The sequence below is a fragment of the Syngnathus acus genome, chromosome 2 (assembly GCF_901709675.1).
Source record: "Syngnathus acus chromosome 2, fSynAcu1.2, whole genome shotgun sequence".
Lineage (NCBI taxonomy): Eukaryota > Metazoa > Chordata > Actinopteri > Syngnathiformes > Syngnathidae > Syngnathus > Syngnathus acus.
The window spans coordinates 7,747,335-7,771,007 of NC_051088.1; the positions used below are offsets into that span (position 1 = coordinate 7,747,335).

A 23,673-nucleotide genomic window follows, 5' to 3' on the forward strand; every position below is an offset into this window, starting at 1 on the left:
GCATGCCTTCCAGTATGATGCAGCTGTTAAAGAACCATCACAAACCACTGCAGAAGAAACAACCACATCATGGACTGGGACGGGGGGAAAATCATAACAGAATCTAACAAACTAAAGCGGTGGATCAAGGATGCCATAGAGATAAGGAAGCGAGCAAGCGGGATCATCAACAGAGACGAGAGGGCGTACACCCTATCACACACCTGGGATTCCCTTCTCCAAAGACCCTAACCCAGCTCGACGGACTTTGACAGGTCTGCCGAGCCGGCCAATGGATAAATGACACGTCGGATGACGGATCTGAGGAAAGACTGGAGAATCAATCGAAACTGTCAGCAGGTAACAACTTAAATTTTTTTTATTGTCTGAACAAAGGAATTTGCTTATATAGCTGCAAAAGAGGAAAGACAAATGCATAAAGAATCAAACTTAAATGGATATTTAAGTATTTTATTTTGTGCAGTTTGTCCTGAACACTTCTCACTGGGATTCATGTCAACAAATTTATTATAGAACAAGCTCATGTTGTTTTACATTTTATTAGGAGCAACATCAGAGTACTAAATGTACAGAGGAAGAATCCAATGAGAATCGCATTTACAGTGCTTGCAAATACAGAGCTTAGTAGTACAAGAGTAACCAAATCAAAGTCACTTGGAAATTGTAATGTGTACCGATACCTACAAAAAGAAGAGGTGCGGTTTCTCAAGACAAAACAAACAAATTAAAGTTGTACAACAATTAGCCGTCGCGGAGACAGACTTCTTTGTGAGTTGTGTTGTTTGCACGTGTTTGTAAATACAGGTCATAAAGTCATAGGTCTTGTACAAAAGTTCACAGAGGTACTCATGTATATATTAAACACAAATATAAAAACGTTTCGATACAAAGTACAAACCTCTCATTTTTATGGCAACAACACAACTTGAGTCAAGTTTCTCATGATAGCTATGAATCGTGATTGTACTTTAGAACAGTGTGTCCCTCTCAACCAAAGAAAATGTGCCTATTCAACTTCACTCTTGAAAGTATATTTAATAATTACACATAGTTAAATATTTAATATATTAAATAATTATTTTACAGCCCTCTTCCAATCTGATTTCAGGATCAGCCTGTGGATCGGAACATTCGTCAATGCATTCCTGATTCTATATCTGTAGTTTGGAACTGAGCTGTTAATTGGGTTGGTTGCTATCTTGATGGCTGGATTGACAGATTCTATGTGTGTCCTTCTATTCTTGGTTCCTTTTAATCATGTTGTGTATTTTGAGGCAGAATTTGTCTGAAAGGCTCTGCGGAAGTAGACCTGGCATTAAGTAGTATCAATTCAACTCTCCACTTCCTGCAAGGCTGTTAGACAATTCTGTTGTGTATTTTGTCTCATATATGGATTATATCATGAAACAATCTATCCAGAAAAACACCCCAGTATCTTGTCTAATATATGGATTATACCATGAAACAATCTATCCAGAAAAACACCCCAGGGTTGGTTTGTTCAAAAAGCCAGTTTTTTTTGAAGCAGCGCTCTAGTTTTGTGTGCTACTTTGGGATGCTACGTAATGAGAAGATACTATAGCGTTTTTCCATCTTTTCCCCTCTTTAGTTTAATCCAATAGTGAGGTCCGGCCTGTGGTGGAACTGCTAATTAAATCAGGGCATTGTGTCACGTACTGCCTAAAAATGTGGTTGTATTAAAAAGTAAGATACCTATTGGCAGCGCCACCTGTTTTTTTGGGCAAGGGTGAAAAAGTCATGTTTGCATCAGTCTCCTTCAAGAGCCTGTTTGATACTACAAATTGCCGCATCAGAGGCATGACTGCAGAGCCCACATTTGTTTACCTATAATTGTGGGACTGAATTTGTCAAAGCTGGATCTTGTGTTTACACAGGGGCTGCAAGTTTGCACATTTAGATAATTAGATACACGGCAAAGCCAGTGACTATGATGGTGACAATTGCTTCCAACACAAAGAGCCACGAGCAGCGAGTTTGTGAGGTGTTACTCGACTTTGGTTGCATGGAAGCTGGCAAATTCACAAGTCAAATTCAACCCTTGATGGCTTACACGCAGGACAGCCAACGGGGTTGACTCGGATGGCAAACATTTTGAGATGAAAAATTATTGATAGGATGGATAACTGCTGACCTTAGATTTTGGGAGGAGAAAACAGGGCAAAATTAACTAAAATGGACACAAAAAGCTCTTTTTTCACATTTTAGCAAACCAAGATAAACATATCTCCTTATTTCCCTGACTCAAACATTTTAGTTGTCAAATGAACCATTTCTTCGCCAAGTAATTCCTTTGGTGTTGATTGTAAAATCAATTCCATCTCACCGCAAGCGAGAACACAGTGGTGATAATTAAAGAAAATTCATACACTGAATTTGCCCCACCATCTGCCTCGTACTCATAATCCTCTTTCTCTCAATAGTGTTCACAAATCGGTCTCAATCTGTGGAAGTACTTTGTCTATTTGTCATCGTAAAATTGTTTCAAGAGGAAATCGTTCTTTTATATACGTTGAATGTCTTAGATCTTTTGAGTTCTGCTGATGAAAAATGCCAGCACCTACCAAAGTGTAGTTTTGTTTAGGGTATAGATAATTGCCAACATTAATTAACACGAGTGCGATATGGCAATGCAGTGTCCCCATCTTGACCGGATTTCTTGCTGTTGGATTGATTGTGCTGAGAGGAGCTCAACTGAATGGGGAGATAAGGAAATGGAAACAATAGTCTGAAAATATCCGGTTGTTGTCACAAAGGCGTGTCTAGTCTTTGGTGTCTCGTTAAGACTTTTCAGCTACTTGCCTGTTTTTTTCTTTTTTGAGATCATTACTAGAATACACCACTCTAATAGGCAACAACTACAAGATACAAAGAAAAAGGCAACAAAGCACGAGTCATTTTTCTTATATATCAGTTATGATTTTTTTTTACCCAACTAAATGTAATTCTGGAATGCCAGATTGAGTTCCAGAAATTCTAGTCGTAATGAAAACTATTTCAGAGTAAACTTGCTCAAGTTTCAAACTTTCTGGCATGATTAAAGTGGTATCAATTTTCACCACTAAATGGGTTCGCAGTTGCCAGATACAGTGAAAGTAAGTCAGAAACAATTCAAATATGTTCACAGTCTTTCTGGGAGCCTAAACATGGTGAACATTAGTCTATGTGGCTCTGAGTACATATTTTCACATGTTTTGTGTGTGATGATTTGGGATTAGTGCAACTTGGGTTTTATGTTTGTGATTCATTGTTTCCCAGCATAACATCAACAGTCATCTTAGTACAAGTAGCCACCACTCACTGCATGGAATTGTAAACAAGCAATTTGTATCTCCACAAGGAACATAATTATCATTTCATCAGTTTTGTTTTCATTGGCAGGAGGGCAAAATCATAAGCTTTGCAATAGGGACTTCATGCAGCCATCATAGATATTTTCCAATTCGTTAAAGATTTTAATTTGAAGGTGTTACTGTGTGACAGTTACAATTTGACTTGAGTAAAACTCAAAGTTTTGCTGATATGCCTATGGGTAAAAAAAAAAGATTCCTAATACACATATGGTGTCAACATGCTCCAATTTTACTTGCTCACTGAATGACAAGATGCCCACATGCAAGGCAGGAAAACAAATTAGGAACAAACCAGTCATGCAACATGTAGTGGAGATAGCCCCTTTGACAAATAGCTGATTTGCTATTTTGAAAAAAAAAAGATAAAAAAGATTTAACATGCTCACAGACGTGATGGTCATGTAAATGTTGACTTGATATTGCATTTTCACTACATTATGAGGGGAAAAACATGCATTCTGTGACAAAACAAAAGTTCTTGGTGGCACTGATAGTTTAATCAGGGGATCAAAAGTTGATGTGGTGAGTTTCATCAAAAGACTGAGACTCTTTCTGCAGAAGCTTTTTGACAGGCCATCCAATATTTAAATATTTCAGTTATTTTATGAATTATTTAAGACCCACAAGACCGACCATCTTATCTCTGTGACTTGCAACTCAAGAGACACACACGGAGTTTAAGATAAGGCCCAAGTTGAAATAACACAAGTTTATCCTTTGATACAATTTTCCAAATCGCATCAGGCACATCTCAAATCTTGGCCTTTGGAGTCGGCTTCAATTCGTTTCATTTACACATCAAACCTATTGCCATAATTGCTGTAAATATTGTGGTAAATCATATCTTATTTGGCAAAATATGTTACAACATAAAAGTGTGACAAATGAATGTAACACTATCTTGTACAAAAGCAATTGGTTGGCTTCCTGGCAGCTACTGTAAGGTTTGTACCATTTATTTTTCATGTGATGAAACACGGTATATCATAATTACCACGTAAATGACAATAAGTCATTGGTTTCCCAGCCGAACATGAATACAGAAGAACCAAAGATGTCTCATCGTCACTGTTTTCCCCGGAAATTAAGTTCCAGTTTCTGATCTAATTGCAGCGTCTACAGAAGTATTACACTGGTTGTCTAAAGATATCATACATGTACTGCTTGAAAGTGCGGGTAAGAAGCTTGGCACAAGGTTAGTTTTGTGTTTTGAAAGAAATACCGTAATTACACATGTAAACAAAGACACTATCTCAGACCTAGCTTAAATTGTCCCGAAAACGGGCAAAAAAACCTCAAAAAACCCAAAACGTTACACACCTGTACACAAATAGAAGCAAATATATATAAAATACATTTACACGTGTATAATATACATTTTTTTTCATCATAACCTTCTATCCATTAAGATAACACTCTTCATTCAAAAATATATATGTTATGTCAAAGAAGCAACTCAGCAGCCTGACACACGAGTGAGGCTGAACTGGTCTATGTCATTCATGAGAGTTCGGTTTTCATGTCGGAAATGGGCAAAAAGCAGTTTTGCGCCACAGTGTTTTTTCCCAGGCCATCTGGGTCCCTCCTTAATAGCTTTCATTTATGATGATGATCTCATGGGGGGAAACCTGTTGCGATGTATCGGAAGGAAATGACTATAAAACCATAATCACCTTGGTGACTTCCGGTGACCAATGCAGTTAAGTCCACATCTGTCAAGTGCTATCTACAGCCAAAAACATTTATAATTGCAGAAATGTATTTGTGCTTTGTACAAACCGACAGTACATACAAAAAGTTGACCCATCGGTGGCTTCCTAAAAGCACAAACATAATCCATTCTTTCAAAAATTGTGTTTCATTGGGAACTTATTGGAGCTTAGAGGATCTCATGAGAGCCCTAGGGTGCTTTCACACTAGCACCTTTTGGTCCGTTTTGATCCATCGTGTGTTTGTATACCCCCTTGGTGAGGTGTATTTTGTCAAAAACCCAGGTGGAGACCAAATCAACTGGTGGCTTCCAAGCAAACTTGGCACGGTGTTGTGTTGAAAAATAAAATCTGCTGCAGCTGACAAAAATAAATATATATTACAGTGAGATAATGAAAAATAAATCATAGCTGAAAAGGAAGACTTGCACCCTTATCCCACTGAGTGGACGAACATTTCTGTTGGCAAAGGTCGAGAAATACGCATTAACGTCAGAGTTTGTCAGGCTTCATTCAAGGTCGCAAAGGTTCACCAAACAAAATGTTTGCCAACAGTTTTAGCGTTTTTGCTTGTCGCAAGGAAATTTTTGGAGTGAACGGCTCTAGCTTCTGTTTGGTGATTATTTATGACATTAAACGAATCGTGACAGGAATACAATATTTGCTGCCTTTGAAAACACTCGCAATTGTCGGCATCTGAGAGGGATAAGGGCTTTGGCAAACGAGCTTTCAGTTTTTCATGTATAAAGTGGCCGTGTGAAAGTTAATTTATTTGCAATGGCGCATTTAAGTGAAAACGCACATACAAAAAAATCAGAATTAACTTTTTTTGATTTGGGTGACTCATTCTGACGTGCTCAGAGTTTTTTTTTGTTTTGTTTTTTAAACCATGTGAAAAGACACCAAGCCGGGGGGGGCGTGAATATACAAAGCACTCAACTGTTTAGGACCAGAAAAGGAGAAGTATGAAAGCCCGCCCTCCTGTTGTTCCCATCTATTAACTTGGGTAGAAAACATTTATCGCATGATCCCCAGTCACTGACTTGTTGGGTCAGTCTAAATTTTGGTTCTATGCAGACCTGGATCCTGAGTTACCCCTTTTTTGTATTAATTAGTCTACACGTAAGAGTGATTATTTTGTTTGTATTAGTAATATTTTATTATGTTGTGTTTCATTAGACTGGTTTTGTTTTTTCTGATTTTATAAATATTAACCAGCTTCATAGGTGGTGAAACTATTGTCTCATAAATGGAATAAACTTGGTAAAATGTCACTCAAGAGGGTTTCATCTTGTATTTGTTTTCCCATTCATAGAAATAGTCACATCCATATTAAGACTTATTCGCTTGTGAGGCTTGTTGATTGATCACTCAATCATGAACAAATATAATACTGATCTCAAAACTGCTTTGAGGGTAATAATAAATTAGACCTGAGGCAGACAAATGTCCTGTCCAGCTGTACGCAGTTTGTTATAAAGGTGTCCCTACTGAATCCATTCATACATGGGCAGCTGTGAGATATGTTGCAGCAAGCAAATGTACTTAAAAGAAATATTCAATTTTCCCGGTCATTCAAATCAGGGAATTAAATCTCAAACAGAAGTATGTGTGAGTAAGAGTGGAAAATCCAAGGGGCTTTGAATCGTTGTCAGGGGGTGCGGCAGACTTTTCTGTATAAAAAATAGCAGTTTTATTTTTAAAATGGGACTTTGTATTATATTTTGTCTTCCATCTTTCCAGTTTATTAGTTTTAAATAAATATCTTCATGACCCATTTTCAAAATATTTCGTAAAACTACATATCCAAATACATTTATAGCATTTTGACATTTCTTGAAAAAAACAAGAAAAAACAAAACAAACAAACCCAATGTTGATACTCTCTTTGTTTAGTCCATCGGTTGTCATGACAACTTCTTTCTATCCAGGTTGTGGCACATAGTGGCATTATTGGCACATTGTTCAGAAATTGAGTTCATCTTCCACCCGCAGAAGCCTCTTTGGGTACCTTGGTCAAATGTCATACATTTATCATTGATTAGATGTATCAGTCATTTTCACAGTCTCGTCCACATATCCTGTGAATGTACCAAATACGGTATATAGTCTACGTCTTGATGATGAAATATGGGCCGGGTATGAACTGTGACTGCTCTGGATGTCATCTCTAGAAAAATAAATATCTTCACCAGTGTCCAAAGAGAGATCACACTACATTACAAAAGAAGCCGCTCTGTCCATTTAGATCCTGTGGAGATGCAAAGAACAAAGTAATGAAACTTGATTAGGAGCTCAGTTTTAAAAAAAAATGCCTGCAACAACTGATTAAAACTCTTGTTCTTGTTATATAAAATTTGTTAGTTGGAGTTAGTTTGTCTCTTACCCCGCGCCCCCAAAGCATATAGTACATTATCATGCATTAACTATTGCCTTTCCATTATAGTGCCTAATATAAAGGAATGAGTGCCTATACATTCCTAAAAGGCACTCATTCCTTATATTGCAGAGATTATAAGGAATGAGTGCCTGAGACTAATGTATGTCTAGGATCAAGAAGATGCTTTACTCTGACTACACGACCTGCAGGAAATGTATTCATTTTCAAATAAGAGTCAAAGGCAAACCTAATACCTTCCCCCGGGATGACCTGCGGGACCAGAGCACTTGTTTAACTTTCACAATTTGAATTTCAAATGCTGCCCATTCAGGTGATTATTAGCATAGTGTATAATGTATAAAAATGTCAAGTCTTGTGACATCGTCTCTTTCGTGCTAGAAATAATCAAAGAACCATTTCGTATAATTTGTCTGTTTTACAGACAAACCATACGAAATGATGCAATTCTTGTTTTCACTTTAGCGTCTTACATATCCTGTTGTCGTCATGTTCTTAGTTTACTTGATTTGTTTTTCATGTCCCTTAAGTCAGTGTTATGTTTTTCTTGTGTTCTTTTTCTTTCCTTAATCTCGAATCATTGTTTCCAATTGTTCTTGTTAGCCAATCAGCTCCCTCAGCCACTAGTGTCTTGTCCTGGTGTTCCTCGTTGCCTCCCTTCTTTCTGGTCAGTCTTTGTTGGGTCAGTGTCCTATGTGATGTGCGTTGTGCTGTTCATGTCACGCCTGGTTATTGTATGATCATGTGCAAGTCTGTTTAGCAAGTGTTTATTTTGACACTTTGTTGTCCGTTATTTTGAGCTTCTGTTCCTTTAGCTTTTCCACAAACAACAGTGCCTTGTTTGCCTTTTGTTTCATTTAGATTAATGTTTTTTTTTATTTAACCCCATCCTCACTTCCTTGCTTCCCTATACTTGGGTCCTCATTCCCCAATGCCTGACAGTTGTGGCTCCCTCGAGTTACCGTAATTTTCGGACTATAAATCGCGATTTCTTTCATAGTTTGGGGGGGGCGACTTGTAATAAGGAGCGACTTATGTTTTTTTTCAAAAACTTTCAAAAAAAAAAAAAAAGTGAAACCGCGATAAACGAACCGCGATGTAGCAAGGGATTACTGTAATTTGAATTTCAAGTGACGTCAGCAGGGCGACGCGGCGCGGCGGTTGTTTACAAAAAGGACAAAGATTGATCACGGGATGACGAAGGGCCCCACGTACTACCGGCATCATTAGCGGCTTTGTTTCTAAGTGACACGGAGGACGAAGAGTTTGAAGGATTTAAGGATTTGGAGTGACACAGAAGGTTTGAAAAACTATTATGGCTTTTACGCACGCTCGGTCCTACTCTACGGAGCTCTCTTTCACCTCCGTGGATAGAAGTCGGGGGCCGGCGCTCGGCCGGGTGGCTGTCCGGGGACGGTGAATGGGGCTCGGACATGGCTTTTACGCACGCCCGGTCCTACTCTACGGAGCTCTCTTTCACCTCCGTAGATGGAAGTCGAGGGCCGGCGCTCGGCCGGGTGGCTGTCCGGGGATGGTGGATGGGGCTCGGTCATGGCTTTTACGCACGCCCGGTCCTACTCTACGGAGCTCTCTTTCACCTCCGTAGATGGAAGTCGAGGGCCGGCGCTCGGCCGGGTGGCTGTCCGGGGACGGTGGATGGGGCTCGGTCATGGCTTTTACGCACGCCCGGTCCTATTCTATGGATCTCTCTTCCACCTCCGTGGCTGGAAGTCCACGCCGCCACACGCCTGGAAGTTTGTTTTGTTAAATAAAGAGCCGTTTACCAAACCAACGTCTTTCCTTGTACTTTGTTAACGCTACAATCTAGTTATATACTAGATCTGTGGAATAACGACGAGGCTGACGTCAGGGCGCACGCGCGGCGTTGTTGACAAAGGACGAGGAATTTGATCGATGGATTTAATGATTTAGAGTGCACAGATGGTTTGATAATATTATTGCTTATATAATAGTTATTTGATATCTAATTTATATATCGTTATATGGGCCTGTGGAATATTTTGAAGTGCAAGCGCCGTCAGCGGCGCGCACCCATTGTTGACAAAGGCCGATCGATGGATTTAATGAATTGGAGTGATACAGATGGTTTTATAAACGTGTTATTTATGTAATAGGTTTTTTTTAATAACTCTGAATGTTACGTCAGGCCCGTTCTCAGCTCTTTGTTTGTGTTTATGTCACGTTAGCATACCTATTGTTGCTCGTTCATGTCTGTTCATGGTGTTGGATTTTGTCGAATAAATTGCCCCCCAAAATGCGACTTATACTCCGGAGTGACTTATATATGTTTTTTTTCACTTTTTTGGGGCATTTTATGGCTGATGCGACTTGTACTCCGGAGCGACTTTTAGTCCAAAAAGTACGGTACTTTAGTTTGTTCACCATTGATTCTTTCATTTGCAAGTTGGCGTTTTTGTTGTTGCTTTCAGTTAGCATACTTAGTGGTTCTGTTACTCTGCTGCCTTTGTGCAATAAAGTTCTGTTTAATTTCTCAGACTTTATTTGGCTGCTTTAGGGTTAAAGATTTGGCGTATTCGCAAATAACTATAGTTGTCATGCTTCTCTATCGACGACAAACAGCACCCCTGCTCGAGTGGTGCCAACTGTTTTACACTAATGGCATCAAGACATATTTAATCAACAATCAAGTCTATGTCGTGAACAACATTCTTAATGGCTGATAATATCAACCTCAATGTTATTGACAGGAAGAGAGAAAAGGAAGGGGCACATAAACATACAGTACATACCAAAGCATGAATTCGGGAAGCCTCTTTCTCCAAAGGGATGTGAACAAGGCCTTCAGCTTGTCAACAAGAGATCTCAAACCATTTCTCTGACACAAAGGCGACAGGAATCAGTTGTCTTTCGGAGGGTGAAGGCCTGTGAGTGAAGTATAAATGTTAAAACCTCATCCAATGATACAATGAACAGTTTGTATTGTAATGAAGTTCACTATCGGCAACTGTATTGATGGGCAGTTGTCATAATAATAAAATTAGTGTAATGTGCCACAACAAACCTACAAAAATCATGTGCACCAGCAGAACACTTTGTAGGTAGTCTGTTCAAATATTAAAGACACTTTGGACTGTTTGCACCAGATAATTTACTCCTCCCTCACTGCCAGCATAATAAATCTGTTGCGGGCTTTGGATACAATAAGTAAGTGTGACCATCTTTGCATGCCCAGCAGCTCAGATGACACAAACTGTTATCCACTCTGACAGTGAATGCTGTTAAAATGAAGAAGCTTCTCATTATGCGACGCGTACAATGTTCAAGGTATAAAACTCCAAAAGGAGATTTTTACATGGTACCCCTGCCAGCCATGTTCGTCCACAAAGCAAAATGCTGTCTTTATTGGCCTGAAATGCATCAATGCTTTACCAACATTTGTGTTTTGGGATCCCCCACTGGTGAACATGTAAACATGGATTTAAGTGTTAAGTTGCAGTGGTGACTATTTTATTAAAACTGACTTGGACGTATTGCCTTGTCAAATATTACATTGTGAGCCTTCCGGGAGGAGAGGTTGACGTTTCAAAAATAATATACTTGTCTGCAATTTCTATCAGGCAGAAAAATCCCCGTAGAGCCTTCATAGCCCATTTCACCACATCTATTGGCCGACTCATTATACACAACAACAGCAGCAGTGATAGCCCCTGGTGGATTACAGTCATACAGTTGTGTGCGACTTTATGTACAAGGCATGCTGCACAGCCAGCATTCTAGGGTCCTGGATTTGTGGCTCGGCAAATTTGCTTTTGGTTTAAATCAGTTAATTAGGATTAAAAAGTGCACCATGTAACTATTGCAGAGCAGTCCTGGCGCCTGGGGGCAAGGATTCCTCAAACATTAAGACAAGAAATGGGCCTTTTAGCCTTAAGTAGCTGGTTCAATGGTTTTCATTCGAGTGTGTTTCCATTATAGTTGACAGGAAAAAAATAGTACAATCTTCAGTTTGCAAAAACAATTGCAGTTGTTACGCTTTGTAAAGCCTGACAGTTAAATAATAATCAATATAGCCAGAGGAAGCTTTAATGTCAAACATAATCTGCCCCGCGTTACGGTCGACCAATTTCAAAACAGTTTTTGCCATGGAAACGAAAATAATCCGTTCCTGGTTAAAACATTTCCGGCCATACAAAATTGTTGTCTCTATCTGTGTTTCTGGTTTAAAAGAAAAAACAACTTTTTGACACAAATAAAATAAGGTTAATTGTTATGACAATTAAAGAGTAATGGATGGCGAGGCATGTCACAGACCTTAGCTCCTTTTCAAAATTTATCAAACAAACGGCTGTCTAGTATATTTTTAATAGTAAACAATAGAAAGAATGAAACACTTTACAGTATTGTTATCACAAGTGTACAAATATACAGCACTTTTCCTGGTGGTTTGGAAGCTAAAACGTGCGATTTTGAGACCAAAATGTTTGATGAAATTCCAACTTGTGCAACATCAAGAATTCCATTGTAATAGATAGTACACACATTCTGTATGAAGCACATGAAATGAAATGCGTGCTGTGTTGTCAAGTGTACCTGTTTCCATTGTAAGCAGACTTGTAGACGGGCGTCTGCTGGATCATCTCATCAGTGTAGATGGGCACCGCCGTCCGAACACACTCACGAGAGCACTGCAGGCTGTCATTGTAGGCAGTGAAAATATCCACCTTGCTGGGAACCCTGGCTGGGGTGAAATCTGTCAAGTTTTGGCAGCTTTCTTCCTGCTGGTGGATCTTGCGCTGATGGCTATTGTGGCGGCCATTTCCTGACTGTGCACAGCTACAAAAACACGTACCAAAGACAAGAAACCAAAATAAAATCATACCTTATGCTTGAGAATTCTACAGACATACACGTATCTGAAGAAAATTGTAAAGTTCTCTCTACATTGTTTTGTCAGACTAAAAAGAAAGGAGACTTTCCTACCAGTTTTTAAGGACGAGTGTTGTGATCAAGGCTGCGATAACCATAATGAGAGACACAGTGATAGTGATTATCTGGTGAACTGCCAAACCTAAAATACAGTCAAGAAACGAGAAGACACAAATACAATTAATAGTTGAAAGCCCCCCCAAATCTAATAAAAAAACAGAAAATGCTCAGTGTTCTTGGTAGGGCTGGGCAATATGGTCTTTTTGATATTGACTTCTCCTGAAACCAAACACAAGTTTTTAAAGATTTTGAAATGGAAATAATAATAATAATAATAAAATATTTCATTTTTTAACATCAGAAAACTAACAATATTTTCTTAATTAAAATTACTTCACTATACTTTTCGTAAATTAATCACATAGTCCTACTCATCGGCTTGCTAAATTTGATATGGGCTTACTACGTATATCAAACCCTTAGTTCAAAGTCTGTGCAAGATACTGGTTGAATTTCTTTTCCCCACACTAATGTAGACGATAACCCAAAACCCACAACAAAAAACGTGACGTTATGTTTTTTTACACGAGTTCATTGTTTCATATTTTAGCTTTATTAACATGCCATTTGTCTGAGTGACCGTGCATGAAAGTTGACTGGACACAATGATATATTGCAGCAGGTGACATGCTTCAAGAGGAGAAAGAAAAGAGCCGTCATGATGAAAAGGCCTCAGTGGGCCTTATACATCTCACCTCTCCATCAACCAGCTGTCTAGTGGGACTGATCCAAGCTAATTTGTCTTTGGAAAGCCCAAAAGGAAGTGCAGCTCAGTCATTTTGGAAAAGCCGCCTGCCACCCGGCTGGACGGCCTCCTCTTGGATTATAAACTTCTCTGGTCCAAATCAACCTTGGATAAATTAGATCTATACTTGGCAGGGGAAAGCCTTAACTTCCCGCTGCAATCAGGAGCCCTTTACCGCAGAAAAGACAGATTAATTTCTGACAAGTCATTTGCATTTCCTTCATAGCTTCTCTGGCCATGACTGACGACATGGCTGTGTCCATTTATAGAACAACACCTGTCAAAATGCTCTAAATATGGGAAAAACTGCTTTGAAAACAGCTGGAAGTGAGTGAGTTAATAAATAATGATGCTTAAATAAAATATGTTACAATAAAAGTGTTAAGTGAAACTAAGAAAAAAAAATGAAGTAAAAACAATTATGGAGCTACACAATGAAACGGAGGAGGAAACAGAAGGACCATTTGCATTGAGTATGTTTTAAATCATTGTGCTGGCAGTCAGGCTGAAAAATCACTTTTGGCAAGCACCTTGCTTTAAAGGTACTCAGTTTGGTGAAATTTCTGCCAAGTAAAAGAGGTAGAGAAGATGATAAAGAGTACAGTAGATAAAGATGAAGGGTACAGAAGAGACCTCTGGAAAGCAAGTGATGCAGTCTCTACTAATGGCTTCCTGATGCTTTGATGTACACGACAAAGGGTAATGGTGAAATGGATTATGCCCCCTTGCTACTTAATAAAAGATCTGGAGCTTTATATAAAAATTCTGAGCCCTGTTAATAAATGCGCATGTAAAGATAATCTGAAAATACATCAGTGCAGGTTGTATGACTGTACACACATTATCTATCTAAAAAAAACTTAACAGTGGATAAAATAATTAAAAACTATCAACCAAGCAAAAGAAGGAAAATTGCAACAAGGGGTAGGCGGAGAATCAATACAGTAAAGCCCGTATTTCACTACTTTATTTTTATTTATTTTTTCAATTGAGGGACTTAGTAACCATTTTATTAATCGAAAAAGAAATCACCTAAAATCGCTTTCTGTCATGCCATAAGATTCCTCCGAAATGGCCAACTCCCTCCACATTAGTGGCAGAGTAGCGAGCATGAACTATAGTTGCCAGGGTTGACAGGGAACAGCAATGTAATTAAATATTCCAGTGTTGGTCCGACGGGCAGTTGAGGCTCCTTGTGGATTTGACGCCGGAGAATGCAAGGCGGTAAACTTCTCAAGATGATGCAGAAATATGCCCACAGTAATGGAAGTTAACAGATGATCAGCAAGTCACAACTAACTTGTTATATTTGGAGGCCAAACTGAAGAAAAGAGAAGAGCCTTTTTGATATACTCTATATTTAAAAAAAAAAAAAAAAAAAAGTCTCTCTTTGTGTCTGGGTTTTGTCCTTAACCTCTAACGTGAGCATGTGTTTATTTTTTTTTAATTTTGAGCCACGTATTGTCATTTTTAGTCAGTGACGTGGCAATGACAAATCTGCTTGACCAATGAGCAACCAACAACAGTTTATGCTTGTATGCTTGGAATTTTATGTGACAAGTTACTAGAACTAATACAAATCAGGTAAAAGGGCAATTTAAGCAATAGGTTACCGTACATGAAAATCTGTTGTGAAAACGGCTATGAATTCAAACTATCCCAGAGTGAGGATGCAGAGGCTATTTATCTGCTAAAATAAATGACATAACAATTGATTAATGGGATGTATACTAAATAGGAAGGGAGTGTGAAATTGCTAGGTGTCAAACAGCTTTCATTTTGTGCGTCTGCCTGGCCATCAGTGTATAATTGCACTGCAGGCAATTGGCATAAGAGACATGTGGAGCTAATGGAGACAACACCCACGCAGCTTTTGCTCATAACGCCTTTGAATCATGTGGGGAACGCCCCTTATCTGTTAAACAGCGACAGAGCTTAAAGAAATACGGCGACCTCACTACCAGCTGTGCTTCACAAAGACATATTTGATACACCCTAACCCTTTGTAACTCATCCATGCTCACCTCTGCCAGAACCAGAAACCTTGACAGGACAGGTGAGGGGAAGACTTCCGTCAAAGGCGGGCTGCTGATAGTTAGGAATTGGCAATTAACGTTGGTGTCAAAGTGTCAATCTATACTGATTTCCACTGAGCCACCAGGCAATCTAAAACACTTATTGAAGGACAGAGTGCTGAGAGAGGCAAAGTGGAGTGTGGGGCAGAGAGAGATGAGGGAAAGGTTGAAGGAGAGATCAGAAACAATTGCTCTACAATGCATCGCTCTCATTGTCAAAGGCATCCCTGAATAATTTAGTTAGTCTGGATGGAAATTTCTCAAAAGGAGGCCAAAAAGAGGAAGCTGGGGCATATTGCTACTATGGTGGCATCGCTTATAAGAGATTTGTGCATTTGTACATGTATTACATTTATTGAATCTGTCACATCCTGTAAATGTTTGTTCGGAAAAAGAGGGAATTTAACAAACAATTAGTTAAATTTTTATTGCAATGGTGGAATTCTCTCTGGGTGTTGAGAACTCTGGCAGTGTTGTATCAGGCAGTATAATGCAGCCAAAAGAAACGATCAGACGTAGCATGTCATCCATCTCAAATATTTCAAATGACTATCTCCCGTCTAATAGTGGGATCAAAAATGGCCAGCATCTGCTCCTCTCTTGCTTAAGGCAAATATGTGAAGCCCTGAAGAAGTTGTTGAGCAAAGGACATATACATACAGCATCTGCACATTCTAGTCTCTTCATGTCCTCCTGGCTGGGTGTAAATCGTGGAAAAGGGGGTGTGCCTCACCTTGCCTCGCCTGTCAGCAGACATCAGCATTTAAGTCTAGATTAAATACCCAGGAGAAGAAGATTGATTTTTATCCACTTTCAATTGTCACTAGTGATCGCGGGCAAATGAATTGGACTGCCAGGTTTACTGATAGTAAAAGTGGTTTCTGTATTTCCATGTCTTTTCTCTGTATGCTATTTTTCAAGGGGTTTCTTTAGTTGTCTTACCACAGGTTTAAATGCTACATTTCAATGCTCAGTGAATGTGATACTTTAAACTTTAACTCCTGAGACACTTAACATGCCTTTTACATGTCCTCGCATTGTGCTCCTGCGAATACAAAATTCATTTATTGACTCTTTTCATTGACCTCACTTACTTACTCAACCTTCCAGTTACTCAGTCACCTCTACACTTTAGGTTGGGGGAGAGCACAATATATCACAAATGTCCCAGTTTGTACAAACCCGTAATGCTTTTATTTGCATTTATATTAGTATTGGTATGTAGTAGAATTGGTTGGGGGTAAAATTGTTGAAAGCGCTTTTACTGATTGCGTTTTCAATCATCTCTTATAGCCTATACAATGGTGACAAAAACGCTGTGTGTGTGGTGTTGAGTGAGTTGACGGTTTAAACAACACCAACAAACATCAAGAATAATTTTCATATTTTTTAGTTTCTCTCTTGTTTATAGTAGGTATAAGTATAGTAAGTAATTTAGTGATCAGTTCTATTGTTTTCGCCCAGTTGCGTTATTTGGTGACAAAAGTGCTGTGTGTGTGGTGTTGAGTGAGTTGATGGTTTGTTGAGTTGACATTGATCTTAGTATTTGCAAAGTACTACGACTATTGAATCCTTTGGTTAAGCAATGGGTTACCTTTCATGTTCTGTTTTGGCTGAGCAAGCTAGTATGAGTGGTATTGGTCTGCAAAATGGGCCAGAGGGAATGTCATGTTGCGGTCATTGGATATACTGCTATGCTCCCACTATTGTGTCACGAAAGAGCATGAGGCTCTGAATTACATCATCCATTCTCTGAACCGCTTATCCTCATGAGGGTCATGGGCCTCCAGGAGCCTATCCAATGCAAGGGGGAAAAAAAGTCGATTTGTAGTCATGACTATATCAACAGGAAGGAGGAGACAAAACGTCCATAGCAAGTTCAATTAGGATTGCCTGTGTGTATACGGAAGAGCAAGAACATTTGATGTAATGTACAGAGACGTTTCATTTTGGTAGACAAAAAATCTTGACAGTGTTTTTAGCATGCTCAGAAGATTGCGTTTCAAAGTTTATTGTATTAATTCTTGATACACAGAAATGTCAACTGAAGTCTACTCCTCACCAACTACTTCAATGTCAGTGGGATGTTTTTCAGAATTAATTAGAGGACTGTGCACTAAACACCCGCACACCAAATATATTCCCGACAAATACAAATGCACATGAGATAATAGCGGTCATATTATATGCATGCTTATTCACTCAGACAAAGCACGTTAATGGCTTTCATTTGTGCTGACTGCTGACGTTATTCATGAGTCAGTTTGACTCATGCAGATTATTTAGTGCAAGGGTGAGTGCACATACTGTAATCTCACAGTTACTGAGAGCCTGTCTAATTATGATAAGTACTTTTTTCCTAATCTGCAGTGACAGAAGCCTTATGTAAAGTTATAATAAGTATTTTAAAAAGTTATACAGTATACTGCAGTTACTTTGAATGTATTCAATTAAACTAATCATCTGAATCTGGGGGAAAATGTGTTTTATACATCAACAATGTTACATTCAGCAGGGAGTGCTGTTGATGTTAAATGTGTTTAAAAAATAAAGAGCAACTTTTCTTTGTTTTTTAGTTGCAGATGCTGATAACATTGTGGTTTGAATGAGGTGCAGGATTCACATAAACAGCATGATTAGATTAATACAATTGGCTGTGTGCAGCCCATGTGAGAAAAAAAAATTGGTTGAGGAAAAAAAAGTGCGTGTGTGTATATATATATATATATATATATATATATATATATACACACACTTTTTTATATATATATATATATATATATATATATATATATATATATATATATATATATATATATATATATATATATATATACACGCACTTTTTTATATATATATATATATACACACACACACACACACACTCATGCAGCTCTCCTGTGGAACTTTGTCTCCATCCACATTGTATTTAATCAGCAATCTTGTGCGGTTAATGGCTGTGTGGTAATTATATATTAGCTCAGGGCCACTATGAGCAGACATGTGTTAATGTGTTGGGAAAGCAAAGTAAGGTTTTCTGCAACAGTAAGGCACCTGGGCCTTGACATGCAAAGTGATTCTATTCATGTCTTCTGATGAGTCTGTCCATTGATGTAGTAACACGCACCCAATTGGAAAAATCTGACCTTTTTATTCTCCCATTATCTTTCATTTAGCAGTTGTTCACATTGTTATTATTAAATCAGACTTTTAAATCCCCTGCTAACCTCCCAATCATGAAAAAACGGAGAGATCAAAACAATGCTGACAAGACAATTGTCTTCTGGCATACAGCTGCAACACATGTTCAAATGTTGTTCAACATGACGTGTAATTACTCCATACTGAGTCGTCTTTTGGACTTGAGGGAACTGTTGATCTAATATTCCCTACAGGAGAATTTTTGTATGTTAAGTACTGGAACACACTCACAAACTAAAGAGCCAATCAGGATGGTGTAGAAGTGCACCAAATTAGAATAGGTTTTAGTCTATATATCAACACAAAAAATACCTGGCAAAAGCATTTTACCACAATCTTTTAATTTACGTTGCTACTCACCAAAAAGTCAATCTGTTATTAATAATGAATCAATAATATAATAATTTTCTATCCAAAAGCAAAGAAACTATAAAGAGTCTATAAACAAAAAAACTGACTTTACTAACTTTGGAGGTAGGGGTGAGTGGCACTTTTAAAAAGCGCAAATAAATATTAGTGATGAACATTAATAAAAAATATTTCTTCCTCGCAAAGTGAAGTCATGGTTCATAATGTACTGTGAATGAAACAGTAGTACTGTATGTGCATCTGTGGCAGGGTGGAGTCTCAATCTACAATTTTCTTTCGCCATGCACCAAAATATAATGTGCATGCTCTGCACGTTATCGATCCACAAAGTTAATGCAGATCATTTGTGTAATTTTTGTTCAAGCCAAACAAAGTAACTCAAGAACACAAAAACAACCAGGAGGGATGAAAACAACCTCTCATGTTGTTTGGTGGAGAGAAAAATGTGAAAGCAATCCAAACAAGACTGTAATCTTTGTTCTCCGCACAATAAATCCATGCGACAGTGATAGATGAACTGGTAACCAAATCAATGTCGATATCTTACCTGATGTATCCCCATATGGCTTTGGTGGCTTGACAGTCTCCCCAAAGCTGTTTGTGGCCTTGGTGGTGCTTAGCCTCTTGGGGTCCGGTGTAGTCACCATAATAAATGTCCTTTGGGAGAGCCTTGTACTAGTGCTAGTGGTTGCAACCACTGTGGTAGTTGAGGCCCGAGTGGGAAGGTTAACTTTGGGCTCTTGTTTACCATCCTCATCTACACTATCTGTCCCTGTGGGTCCCCAGTCAATAAACCCGGCCACTGTAGTAGTCCGGCCCTCCTGAGACTTGTCAAAGCTCTCCCATTTGAGCTGTCTTCTGGCTCTAAGTAGCAACCTTGCTTCGCCTCCTCTGTTCCTTCTGGAAAAAGCTGCTGAAGATTCCACTATTACCGGATCACCCATCTCCTTTTCAGAGTACACCAACTGGCATTCCTTACACGGTGTCGGTCGTTTGTGCACGGGCTTTCGAGGCTTTTGCACCGTAACTTTTGGCCCGATCCCTAATTTACTGTCTTGTGGCGGAGGGATAGGGCTCAAAAGCCTGCGCGCCAGAGGACTCACTGTTCTCCAGTGGATCTTGTTCGGCGTGTCCCAAACGGGCTGCAGACGAGGTCTTGAGCGAGGCACCGGCTTAGGCATGAGTTTGAGCCCCAAACCTTGACTGAGGGGGCTGCATTCGGAGAAGTCAAAGGTCATGTGGGTCATTGCCAGCAGAATCCACACCCGGTGCCCCACACAGCTGCCTGCCCTCAAAGCAGATGGACTGCAGATAAAAGAAGACATTAAAGGAAAAAATCATTTTAGATTCAGGTTGTGCACTACTTATTAAAACCATACAAATTTGATAAGTAAGGGGCTATGATTTCGATTAATGTCTGTATTTACCCTCCATTTAAACTCTTGGCCAAGTTTTACTCCATAACTTCTACTCAATTAAAGGGCAATAATAATGAGTTTCACTGATACCCACTTGAATTAAAAGGGTAAAGTGAATGCACAACATGAAACGATTATGGCTTTCTCATTTTACGTTTAGAATTTGGAACTTGAATTTACAGATGCCTATGAGCCCAGGAATAATTAAAGCAACACACAAGGGTACATATCCTATGAATAATTTTCATTTCATGCCTTAGTTACTGCAGACACAACAGCATATGTTTCCCAGAGGCTAATTAAAATACTCCAAGTGCATTGTAATGATCGGTAGCACTCCTTGAATTGTAGCAGACCGAGAACAGGACGTATATCAAAGAAATCTTGACCCAAAGGGATGTTTGAATAAAACGCCTCCGTAAGACTCACTAATATCAGGAGATCATGAAACTTGCTTCCGGATATAAAGCGTGGAGAGGAAAGCACAAGTATGCTGGCTGCGAAATAATTTAGGGTGGCATTTTAATTGAGCCATAAAAGTTAACTGATGTAGTCATGACACAGCAGTGACAAGGTCGACGTACAATATTATTGACAGGTGAAGTTAGTATTTCAAGAACTTTGGCCATGACTACTGAGATCTTGGTTATCATCACACTGGAGGCGATTCCAGGCTAGAATATTGCAATGCCTGGATTTATTTTTATGGCTGTTTGCTAAGCACCTTCCTTGCCTTTGCACTGTTGCTCGTGGCTGTGGCTACAGCAAAGAGGCATAGAGAATTTATTCTGCTAAATTCAAATACAGTGGCTTCTCTGTTCATAGAAAATAACATATGATGCAGTGTTTTTTTTTTTAATTAACCAATGAATGGGATGAAAATAAACGTTTTTAGAATGCCCATTCCTTTATTCATTAATTCAAGTTGGCAGTGTAAAAAAAAATTTGGTGCATTAAAATCGCAGAGTTCTTAAAGTAATGAATTATGGAGAGAGAAAAAAGGTTACTACCTAATTGATTGATAAGCAGGATAGACATTTACTCAACCAGATTGGAAAACAACACCCCATTTTTTAACACCTCCGGGTAACATACCCATCAAGACATAAATAGGGGGATGCCACACCGAAAGAACTGAAGAAGATTTTTGGATTGGAGATGTTTTCAACAAACAAGACCAGGCCATCTGCCTTAATAAAACACTTGCAAACTGACCCTACCTTTGGAATTTGACACCTCAGACCCCACCACCCCCCCCCCCCCCCTAACACCCCCCCTCCCCCAAAGAAAAAGAGTTCAACAGCCAATGTAAAAGTCTAAAATGTTGACATCCTACACTGTGAAAAATGTGCAGCACAGATGGCAGATAAAAACTGTATTAGCAATGTGAGCATACCGGATTGCTTTCTGATGGAAATGGGTTCTTTTTTAAGACCACATGTTCCATCATAGCATCATTACCAACTTAAGTGAAAAGTTAAGCCTAAACAATACGTCTGGAAATCCCTTTAGTGCAGATTGTGATGTTCCCTGATTCAGAGCCCTGGGTGGGTCACAAAGAATTGTGGCAGTCTATGCTTTTTTTAATGGAGAAAAAGACAGATGGATTTTTATTTGAAAGCCACATCTGGAGCTGAGCATTAAACGATTAGAAACTCTGGTGTAGTTGGGAGGATTCCTGTTCATGTTATTAGCAAGAATGGGAAGATTAGAAAAGCTTGACCTTAGCACAGAAAGTTGATTTCATACTTTGATGTAACCATTCCAAATTTCAATAGCCATACGCCTACTACTTTCATCCAATACTATAGCAGTGCCTCAATTGCAAACATTTTTAGATGTTTTTTTCTCATTTGTTTGTTTTTCCCAGTCCCAGCTTTGCAAACACGAACAGTGAGGACTCACTAATTAGTCGAACGTTCCAAGTCCTAAGCACCATGAAGCATCAAATGACCCACATAATGCCAAATGAAGCAAGGATGGTCTTCATAGTTAGCTTCACAACAAAATGCTGAACAAAATGAAGACTGAAGGATGAGTATGAATGTTTTTACTCTGTAGTTATTCAGCTTTCAGGATAAAGATTGGCCTCGTAACCTTTTTTTAATGTGTGAGCATTAATCTGTTCTCTTGAGGTTTGAAATGACTCAGAATGGAAGTTGAGAGCTTTGGAAATATGGGAACTGACACACTTGAGAAAATTTATTATGCAGACATTCTTTTTGCTTCATTTCAGCACTTCCTCGTGGATTTCATATAGATACAGTATGATAAACTGACAGTGTTATTTTTCCGAAGAGAGAGAATTGCGGCCTGGAACTGTCAAAACAGCTGAGATTAATTGCGCAACCACCTGATGCCACTATGAACCAGCTTCCACATGTTCTGGTCTTAGCACCATTCGTCACTGCATTAAAATGTAGGTTGCTGTGAACTGGACACTATCCCAGCTAACTTTGAGGCAAAGGGCGGGGTGCAATAATGTAGTGTCGGTTGCGAATGTTTCAAAGAACACACCCTCTGAGTGACTGAACAGATCACTTCCTGAACTGATTCATCCTTTTCTCAGTTCATTTCCTCTCAGCGGCGCACTTTCATTTGTGAACGGAAGCTCACCGTCAAGTGACGTCACTGCATTCGCTGTCCTTTTGTATTCTTAAACAAATCGGGACATACTCTTGAATGTGACACTTTAACACTGAAACAAATTGGTTACATAAAGTGACTTTACTGCTGTTGACCTTGTGAACCAAATTAAAAAACTAAGTCGTATTTGAGCCCTTGATATGCTATTAGGGGACGTTCAGGTGTTTAAAACCGTCCAAAATAGGAACACCCATTTGTGGGTGCAGTTGGACCATATTGACTTCCATATTGACTTCTAGTGTCTAATATCGCTGGTGTGGAGTCATGCAAGTCTTAGTTGGAACTTGAGTTTGCAAAAGTGATGCTTCAATAGGTGGTCTTCCCATTTGAGGGAGGTGAAAAAGGCATCTCTTCTTTCATCATATTGCCTTGCATCCCAAGGCTGTCGTCGCTAGAAATGTTATCAGCATGGTCTTGACAGCCTCACCACTGAGTACACATCATTTTCGAACCCACACAGTCATTGAAAGGTCCCTTGATGAAGGTGACTCCAATCCTCTAAAAGGCAAGTGTGGTAGCAGATTTTCTGTGCTAGACAGGATTTAGACTGAATCAATGGTTCAATGGCTGCCTTGTTTTATCTCTCAGTGGGACGTTCCTGTGTCCCGTTTTGTGTTAGGTATTCAGGCCCTTGCTACATTTCCAGTGAACGAAATATAACTAGCTCTGTTATTCATGGGAGCACTAGCAATTGATAATGCATCTACATGTGAAATCTCTCAAACACACACACACACACACACACGTCTATAAATGTTACAAAAAAGCCACAA

The 23,673-nt window shown here is 39.1% G+C and overlaps 1 protein-coding gene across 1 annotated transcript in view; it reads right to left on the reverse strand.

The window, feature by feature from the left end:
* Nucleotides 1-436: 436 nt before the first annotated feature.
* ajap1 (adherens junctions associated protein 1) overlaps nt 437-23,673 on the reverse strand; it is a 32,076-nt gene continuing 8,839 nt past the window's right edge. The window contains exons 2-6 of the mRNA XM_037280386.1: nt 19,384-20,141; nt 12,441-12,528; nt 12,051-12,293; nt 10,250-10,382; nt 437-7,331 (exon numbers count right to left, since the gene is read on the reverse strand). Coding sequence (XP_037136281.1) covers nt 10,310-10,382; nt 12,051-12,293; nt 12,441-12,528; nt 19,384-20,141 — 1,162 coding nt within the window. The 3' untranslated portion in view covers nt 437-7,331; nt 10,250-10,309. The remainder of the gene's footprint in view (nt 7,332-10,249; nt 10,383-12,050; nt 12,294-12,440; nt 12,529-19,383; nt 20,142-23,673) is intronic.